The sequence below is a fragment of the Pundamilia nyererei genome, unplaced genomic scaffold, assembly GCF_000239375.1.
Source record: "Pundamilia nyererei isolate P.nyererei 1_Seehausen unplaced genomic scaffold, PunNye1.0 scaffold00007, whole genome shotgun sequence".
Taxonomy (NCBI): domain Eukaryota; kingdom Metazoa; phylum Chordata; class Actinopteri; order Cichliformes; family Cichlidae; genus Pundamilia; species Pundamilia nyererei.
The window spans coordinates 957,395-967,597 of NW_005187408.1; the positions used below are offsets into that span (position 1 = coordinate 957,395).

A 10,203-nucleotide genomic window follows, 5' to 3' on the forward strand; every position below is an offset into this window, starting at 1 on the left:
TGCACAACTATTTCACATTCCACTTGAATGATACCATTCAGTCACAGTTGTCCTCAGCAGCCATGACTTGTATGACTCTTGCAAAGAATGCCAACAATCCTTGTGAATGTTATTTATTCTTAGGAGTGTTTTGTCAAGCGTCCCTTTTGACATATTTTATTAAGACGTGTAAGATGTAATGCAGTGCATGTTTATGGGGGGGGGGGTTATTATTTTTTGTTTGCATTAATTGTTATTGCATGTCTGCAATGATAAAAAGGTGAATAGGCCCACCTTGCATTCAAATTCTTGCTTAAAGTGGAATTTAAAGCCCCACACTTGTAGCAGGAATCAATCTTGTTTTAACCTTGAGGGAATGAACACTACAAACTAGCTGGTGTAGTTGAAACACACATTGCAGCAGTGCATACACCCACACGCACAAACTTAATAACGTGCACGCATACAAGCGTTCATGCAAATACACATTCAAATATGTTTAGGCAAAAAATGTATAGATTAAATTTAAACACCCACATAAGGTGTTAGATAATAACACAGATAATACACATTTGAGCTGATATCATCTTTTTTTCCAATATGCCTCCCACTGAGAATTTAATATTCTACTAGAGGAGTAGCAAATAGTAACACAACACTGCACCCCTCGCTGCTTAAAAGAAAAAGAAACACATAGATGTGTGCTTACACACAAGCAAACATCTAGGATATATGGAATTTCAGTGGTCAGCTAGTTATTTTCCAGTATGACATTGGCAATATTGATGAAACATAGTGTCTGTGAATTATGCTTATGCAGCTATGCCTTACCCGTTAAAGGTTGATGGGGTATGTCATCCTGCCAGCATGGACACCTAAGTTTGTGAATGTGATAACTTGAGCATGAGACGACGTAGGATTTTTAAATCCATACCACAGGTACAGAAACTGAAAGCCTCAGATGAGTTCAAATCCCAGTGGCCTTGACCTCAAGGTCAGAGGTCAACTTTACTAAAAATCACCTAGGATTTTTACATTAATATGATACGTGCGTCTACGAGGAGGCTGAGAGGCAACACTGGGAGCTGCCAGTATTTTTTTGTAATCCCTCATTCAAATTAAAACCTTTAACTAGGGACATTTTTTGATGCAGTCACATCATCCACAGCACAATTTGATTGAGTTCTCCACTTTCAGAAATAAAATATGCTAATATATAATATGCAGAACTACTGAGATTTACCCGTGTGCTGTTTTTGTCTGCTGAACTCGTGATTTCATGGACAGGCAGAGTTTAAGTGCACTATAGTAAGATTTATACATTATGTTAATACACTAGATTAGACCACTTCATGTGGGAACATATGTATTATAAATACTGTCCTGTAATGCATGATTATATAGGACCATGTCTATTTTTGAATTTTCTCATATTTTTGGTATCAGCTGCACAAAAGGTACATTACATTATCTTGCTGCTCAAACTGTGACTTGTCATAAGTGGGGATCTGAATGTTAGCAGCCTAAAAGATTTCCTATAAGCAGCTCTCACCAGCAACTTGTATATCGATTCCTGTGATAAAACATGAGAGAGCCAATACCTTTCTTTCATCTGTTGTCCTTCACTCACATCTTTTGTTATCTCGTGTCTGCTCGCTTCGCACTTTTCTTTCCCTTTGTCGGTGTGTGCGTTGGATTTTTATGTGATTCCACACTTGTTTCATGTTGAGCTGGACTGTGGGTATCTGCACTTGTCTCACCATTGTTTTTCTACATTTGGCCTCTTTGTTACACCTGGTTAGTCCTGAGATAGCAGAGACATGTGCAAGCTCATACAAGTAGATTTAACAGTTTCAGAAATAAAGCAGACCCATTCACTCAAACACAAAAATACACAAAACCTTCCAAAACCATAAAGCGCATTCACACAGAATACTAAACTAAAGTCATTAGGGCCCCCTCATGCTCAATTTGACCTCTGTCTCCGTTGTTACTTAGCACAACAGAGCTCATCTTTAATCACACATTCAAAAATCCATCCCACTAGGTCACCTGCTCTATGAGGGGGAAGAGGCCCTGGTGGATCATAAGGCTGACAGCTAGCAAGCAAGTGCACAGTTTTTTTCTGTCCTTTTACAAACCCCTGAGATATCGATAACAGCTCGCTAGAGGAGGGTAGAGAAGGAGGAAGGAAGTCTGGAACCTTTTCACTGTTAATGATATCCTCATAACAGGTTGTGTGGCGGCAGGCAATCTCTGCTGCACTAAAAAACAAGGTTTGTTTATATTCAAGATAAAGAAGTAAGAATGTCATTACAAAAAGGCTTCTTTTTTTGATGATCCCAAGGTATACATGTCTGTGATGATAAACGTGCTGGAGAGACTAAGATACAGAAAACAGCTCGGGGAAGGAATGTCTGTGGTCTGTAAGCAGATTAACCAGTGAATAAAATTCACTGCGAGTCATACCGCATCATGTTTTGAGCTCCGACTTTTATAAATAGTCATCTCACACAGACAGACATGCACTGTGAAATTCTATCTCTGCTTCCCCCGTTTCCTGACTCTTCCTGTCTTTGCCCTTCCCTGTCTGTGATTCAGTGTCATGCATGAGTCTCCCCTGTTGTCTGTTTCCTCTGGTACTTGGCATTAAACTCCACATTTTAAATGCTTTCACGACAGTACAGCCATAGTTTGAAGTCTGTCTTAATTTGCCTCGCGTAACACCCTGCTGTTGCTGTAATTCACGTCTAAGAAGTGTTGCATAATTATTCTGTAATTCAGTTAGGTTGATGTTGTTTGTCACAAATACAGAGAAGGACTACAGTTAGTTAATTATGTAAGTGGTGATTTATGCTGTCCTGGCCATTGACACAATCCTACCAGTTTAAGGCAGTTTTTAATAAAAGCTGTGTTACAGAGCTTGTGTAGTTAAACGTTTTCAGCCTCAATTTTGTAAAATAAAAATGTAAAAATGAAGTATGTCTGTAGCGCAAAGAACAAAAATGAAGGGCTAAAGGCAGGTGACCCTTTTTGAGAGAACGTGTCAAAAAATGGTGAACTGGGAGGATTAATGCTGAGACTCTTGTAATATCTGAACCATATTCACTGACTTATAATCCAGGTGCTGTTGGACAGAACTAATGTTGTTGGACTGTATTTGGGTTGAGCGGCTATCAGATGAAATTGTGTGACTCTATAATAATAAAGGATTGGATTTATATAGCGCTTTTCAAGGCACCCAAAGCGCTTTACAATACCACTATTCATTCACTCTCACATTCATACACTGGTGGATGCAAGCTACAGTTGTAGCCACAGCTGCACTGGGGCAGACTGACAGAAGCGAGGCGGCCATATCGCGCCATCGGCCCCTCTGGCCAACACCAGTAGGCAAGTAGGGTAAAGTGTCTTGCCCAGGGACACAACGACCAGGACAGAGAGCCCAGGGATCGAACCGGCAACCTTCCGGTTACAGATGCGATTCCCAACCCCCTGAGCCACGGTCGCCACTATAGCAACTCTTTCGGTAGATCAGTGCTGAAAAATTTGCAGTTAAAACATGTTACGGAAAAGCTAATGATGCTAATGCTCTGTAACTGCATGTTAGTGTCTCTGCTCTCGGATGCTTTGCTGTGTCAAATTTTATTCTACTCAAAGTCTAACCTTTAATTCTACTTGACGGCCGAATAATTTGAAAGTAAACAATGACTGTCACTAGGAGAGATTGATCTAGGATTGTGTCACCCTATGCTACCCGTAGACATGGCTGTCAAAAGCCAAACTCAAAAAAATGCCAGTATTGTACCAATTCTGCTTTCTTATTACGTCTATGTTGATCCATCTCTCTAATTTGTAATTACAGAATCTCTTCAGAATCAGGCATAAATTTTAGTTTTTTTGTTACTTTTGGTGATTGGAAAACCTTCCCTTTAACTATTTACCCTATCTCTCTGTTGGTTCTGAAGTTTAAATTTAGACAAGCTTTATTGGCTTCCTAGGTCTGAGCGTGAGGTAGATAGGATGAAGTCAAGGCTTCTGGGTCTGTCAGTCAAAGTCTGGTCGATGCAGAGGCTTCGGATGTCAATAGGAGATGCTATCCTTACTCATGGGCTCACCTTGAATGCAGTGGACCATGACTACAGTTTCTGTTGCTGCCTCCTCTGAAATGGCTGAGGGGAGAAGCAACTGCTGAAGACAGCTGTATCCAAAAAGTTTCCATTTGGACAAATCTTCTCAGATTATTATAATTAGTTCTTCTCAGTACTTCCATTAGTCACCATCTAATCCGCTTCCTCTCTATGAAAAACTGCACATGGTTGCTTCTCTCAGCTATGACGCATATCACAATGCATGTTTCTGTGAATTGCATTGAACATGAAAACAATATGCTTACATATATTCCGCTACATACGCAAGCGCTCATTTCCAGAAGTCAGTTTGGTAATGAGAATAAAAGCTATGAGAAATGCAGCAGAGAATAACTGCCTGTGTACAGAAGTGACTGACTGACTTTTCCACTGTTGCAAGGTTATGTTAAAAACAGCCCAACAATGTTGAATTATACTGCTGTACTCACAAATACAGTTCATCATTTCCTGTTACTTGAAGGCATAAAATATTTTCTATTGTCAACGTCTAAATCCCCAAGCTCCAAATGCTGCTGTTATTCAAGAAATTTCAATGCAGCCTTTTCACTGTGAAATTCTCTGGTGGTAATGAAATCTCCAGTATTGGCAGTGGCAGTTTACCCACAATACATGATTTTACCTTGTGCTGCCAAAGGTCTTCAACAAACCTACCGCTGAAATGAAGGTTCGATGACTCTGGGGTTAAGTCAGCAATTGCTAGCTTGCTGTCTGAAAACGTTACCCCAAATCACTATTTTATTTTATGTTATTTTATTTATTTATTTACCGTTTTTCTCATTCACAGATTTTTATAGACACAACAGCCATGCAATTTGTCATCTCTGGCATTGCTCATCACCAGGTTGTGACCCAGCAGCTAACTAATTCGCAGTGAGCTGCACAAATGAAGGCTGTTTAATAAAACATCACCACTTGAGGCCTAACAGGTCTCATTCTTCCCTTACAAGTCACATTCTCATTTATTCATGAATTCATGCAATCATCTCCTCTCTCCCCCAAACCACCAGGCTCCTAGGAAGCTGTCTGTCAAATGTCTAAAGGGAACTAGTCAGAGAGGGATGGGGTATAAGGACAAGGAAAGAGAAAAGAAAAAAAGCGCAGACACATGCACTCACAGGCACACAAGCTTGAAGTATGATGTCACTGTCTGTTGGTCACTTGATGTTATACCCATAAGGACATTGAGTTTAGTGAAGCATTACATATCTATGTTTCTAGAGCAGACAAGTCTGTGTAAGTGTGGTTGCTGGTGTGTCGATGTGTGTGTCAGCCTTAAATTTGCAGAATATTGGACAGTGGCCGGTACAATGTCCTTGCCCCAGAAAAAAAAACTGATCAGTGCATCCTTTTACGTGTCTCCTTTTAATCAGTGTTTTTGTCCATTCGCGCCTGCACAAAAATCAACGTGTCGCTTCCTGAGCATGTATTGTGTCTCAATGTGTGTTTGTTTAGATGTATTGGCCCGAGCAGATAAAGAAAGGCTTGCTGAGTGCTGCTTCTTGTCAGCTCATCAAAGACAACACTGTTTTAACCTGATTGCAATCATACACTGAAAACACTTACCACATGAGAAACAGACCGACGCGGGAAAAAGAAGCAGAGAGAAATACAGAAGATGTTTGACAGCATTCAGCTTTATAAGTCAAGTGTTTTGCTGAATGTGTGTCTTCACTAAGGTGGCAACAGAGTGTGTGCATGCTTGCATATGTTTGAGCTTATTGCCTTATTTTATTTTTTTTACTTTGATTTGAGAAGAGCCTGTGTGAATAGCAGGATTAAGTGGAAAGACAGAAAGTTGAGATGTGAAACAAGAGGCTGATTAGTGAAAGTGAAGGCAAATGTTACCACACTCACACTCACATGCCTTAGTACAAGCTCTTGATTGCTGCCAAGCAGCATACAAGGTCATTGTGTTATTATCACCCTCCTTCTCTTGTCCTCTCAAGCTTGCTTCCTCTCATTCTCTCTTGCCCTCTCTCACACACACAAACTCTTCTCTCAAATTCCCAATTACATCTCCCCGTCTCTACTTTTAGCTTTCTTCTTGTATAAACTTATATATAGTCTTATGCATATTCCATCTAATCATTTGCTTTCTGCAGTGGTCTATTAAGTCTAAATTATTAAATATTAATTATTTGGGTTTAACAGCTGTGCATTTGTAATTAAGAATTAACCCACTGGCTAAGTAACACTGGCATTTGCTTTCTCACTGCCCTTCCTTGTCTATTCACTGGCCTCATTTTCTTCCAATCCCTTTCCCTGAGATTGACATTATGACCGTATGTAGTAGAGTATAGTGTAAGGCTTCAAGACTGGCATTGCTTTGGGGAATGCAAAGCTGGCTGCTACTTAACATCCATTGCCTCCACAAATGTTTCAGTCAAGTGAGGCTTTATTCATATTAGTCCACAGATGACAGTTTATTTTTCTAGCCCTTTGTTATCTTTATTTTCAGTACCTTTATATTTATTTTTTAAAGTGCATTTTTCCTTTCAGTTCTCATGCTTGAAAGAAGTTGAACAAATTTTGTATACTTTGGGATTTTATTGTGTATATTTATTTTAAATATGCTTTATTAATTAATTGTTTGCTCCCCAACACATAATAAGTGAGGTCCAGGTTTAACTACATAGATTTAACTACAGGTTTAACTACAAGAAAACAGATGCAGTCTCTATCTTTGGATTTTGCACTCAGAATTACTGAATGAAAGGACACCTTTAAGCTCACTGACAGTTTCTCTGAACTGTGGGGCGCAGCATATTGTGAGTTGTGCCCATATTTTAATTGTTTGCTAACTGTGCAAATGAACGACATCTGTCATTGGGACATGCAGCATCTGGAGTCTGACACGAAATACACGAGAGATGATGACCTATAGCACCACAGCTTTTTATAGTTTCTTGTAGCTTTAAAGGAGGTTGTCTCCTCTTGTTGCAATCTGTTCCAATTTCTCGGCAGTCTCTCAGCTCCTTAATCCACCAGTGCTACTGATATATCTATATTTTCTTATTTTATTTATCCCTGTCACTCTGGTTCCTATATTTTTACCTTATTGTTTTTTGCTATGTAAGAAAGTTCAATGAAAGCCACAGAAACTAACTAACATATCTAGAATGTGACAGTGCTAATGTAGCCTGTGTGTGTATGAGCACACGTGTGTGTTTGATACGTATGAGTGTGTCACAGCTGACCAACAGGGCTACTGCTGTCACCGGTCTGTGAAAAGGCATCTGGTATCCCATCTGACAGGAAGCAAAAAAAAAAAAAGTGTATTTGTGTGTATGTGTGTTTGTGTGTGTTGTATATCCATGTGTCTTTGTAGGCGATTTAGTATATCATGGATACATAAAAACATAAAAACTTGTTTTTCAGCCAGGTTATTTATATGACCATGCAGCTGTGTTTGCTGGCTTTATGTTTATGCATTGCTGTAAAATTAATTTGGCAATAAGTTTGTGTGCGTTTTGTACGACACAGCATGTCATAAATAATGCCAGTTGGAGCTTTCTCACAGTTAAGAGTCGGATTCAAAAATAAAAGTGTGGGTGGCTTACTCAAAAGTGATAAATATAGGGAGGTGCTATTGTTAGCATTTCCAGTCCTGAAATATGTCCTCGCATGCTCTGAAAAGGTGTGTCTGAGATCAGTGTCATTCTGCTCAAGGTTAAAAAACAGTTTTAGGCTGTTTTTATTTCTTAAAGTAATTTGCTGCCCTGACTCCCAAAATGTAGCCAAATGTATTTCACATGTACATTTCTGAACAGTGAATGGAACCAAGCACATTTTTATTAGGTTTTGGAGAAAGTTGTAGCACAGCAGTTAATGAGGTATGTAAGATCAAATAACTGTTAATCGTTTTTGTTTTTTTTTTTTTTATAGAAGAGCTTAAAACTTCATTTGATGAAAATGAAACGGTTGGATAAATATTTTTAGCTCTAAAGATGTATTTGATTTATGAAAGTATGAGGTTTTATTTACAAAGTTTGTAAATGTAATTTAGTCGATAAAACTTTGCAGAAAACTAAATCAACAATCAGCGTTCTTGGTGGTTTATATATTAGTGTCGTACTATTATCTAGTCAGTGTAAGTCTACATTGGCAATGACAGTTTCCACAATCCTTCATTATGATGATGATGGTGATGATGATGAAGATGATAAGCAAACAGCATCTTTGACAGTAGGCTGCTTAGATCATACCAATGTAAAAGATTATACAAAATAAATTTTGGTGCAGTGTGTGTACCACACATGAAATATGGATAATGGTGGAAGATTTAGGTCAGGACATTATCCAAAGCTTGCAATCACATGTAGCACACAGCAGGAGGTAGTCTGCTTAAGATTCATTCTTGCTACAAGAAGGGTTCTGCTTGGTTTAGGCAACGGTGCTGCCTGTGTGGTGCATGCACTTGCTGGCTGTGAATTCACTGAACTATTACCAACACTGTTTTAGTGGCAGATTGGCTCAATCAGACATCACACAGACATTGTACTGGGGAGTTTAGTAGGTTAAAGACTAGTTTATGTCTGATTCATCTGCATTTAACATTTGTGTTTCTAACACGCACCTCTAATGTCTAAAGTTCAGAGAACAGTTCCCCTTTAACTGGACTAAAACCTAAGACTTAAGGAGACTCACAGTAGGCACCCTCATGCCTCAGCCAATTAGAATGAGAGGAAAATGGAGAATGAAAAGAGAAGCACTGAAAAAGAACAAATGTAAATACTAAGAAGATTGGTCTAAACATAAATAGGATAATGTTTCTTATTTTCTGAACACATTCATATGCAGGTGTGCTTTGGAACCTGTCATCATGTGATGCACTGAAGATGCCAATCATCCAGGATGCCTTGGCCGTTCTGACCAATAGTGTCATCATACCCCACTCTAACTGGGACTCCTCCCCAAATCACCATGATGACCGCAAGCTCCACATCCATACATCCCAGGTGCTGCGCAATGCTACAGGCTGTCTCAGGTAAGCAACAGGCACTTAAAATCTTGTCTCAGGTGTTTTCTTTTTCTTTTATATATCACATTATCATTTTATTCAGTTCTGTTCGGTTTTGTTTGTATTGCACCAGTTCACAACAGTCACCTCAAGGTGTGTGTGTGTGTGTTTATACATCTACTGACAAATGTCAAATAAATGGAAAATATTTTTGCAGAAAAATCAAAGTTTCTTAATCTTCACCACTGTGCGATTATAGGCACAACTTCAAACAGTATATGCATATTTTGTTCTTTTTTGTTGCTCCCTTTCACGTTCATTCACTGAAGCACATTTGCACCAATTTGTGTTGGTCACCATAGAAACAACTCCTCCACTTGCTGAGATCCTTTGTGTGTTGACTTTCGTTTTGGTGCATTGTGCCTCTAAATTGTTTCTTTGTACAGTTTGAAATCACGGAGGACAACTTACAGCTTTCATGATTACTGTGTTTATGTGCATCTCAGTATGAGAAAATAGGTTTCTATTATATTTCAGTGTGTACTCGTTAACGCCCATCCTCGTGTTAGTAAAGCCTACACTTTATGCTCTACTTTGTGCTCTACTTGTGTCAGAGCAGTTACTGTAGTCTTAATTTAATATGGTGAGTTAAGCATTAAGTTAACTCGCATGAAATTTGCTCCTTGTTGATCTATTTGATCTAAACATCTGTTAAGAGCCTGGCATGCAGACATGATAGTGAATATTTTTTGATCACATAATTCTTTTCTTAGATCTGCTAACCTGGCATGAAAGAGTAAAAAGTCAGGCTGATGATGAAAAAGAGCTGCAGGTAATCGTAGTAAGTAGTACAGTAAAACACTGTAAAATGCTGTAGAAGATTTGTTATTTTGGACCACATATGTATTCATATTGAATACATGTTAAAGAAAAAAGTCAATACTGGTCTGATCTTTAAAATTTGTCATGAGACTGAAATTTTGATGTGTAACTATTTGATCACTTGCGTGCTGCTAGCACAGAAAGTTTGTCATTTGTTTCTGATCATATTTGTTGATCTGTGTACATACTCTCACACCAACCCCACAGAGGCCTGAGATGTTTGAAAAAAAA

At 38.8% G+C, this 10,203-nt stretch overlaps 1 protein-coding gene across 4 annotated transcripts in view; it reads left to right on the forward strand.

The window, feature by feature from the left end:
• The window catches only part of ctnnd2a (catenin (cadherin-associated protein), delta 2a), a 255,957-nt gene that overhangs the window by 188,122 nt on the left and 57,632 nt on the right, over positions 1 to 10,203 (forward strand). For all 4 annotated transcript variants that reach the window (XM_013915545.1, XM_013915542.1, XM_013915547.1 and 1 more), the window contains exon 15: positions 8,931 to 9,117. In XM_013915545.1, the coding sequence (XP_013770999.1) occupies positions 8,931 to 9,117 (187 nt within the window). The remainder of the gene's footprint in view (positions 1 to 8,930; positions 9,118 to 10,203) is intronic.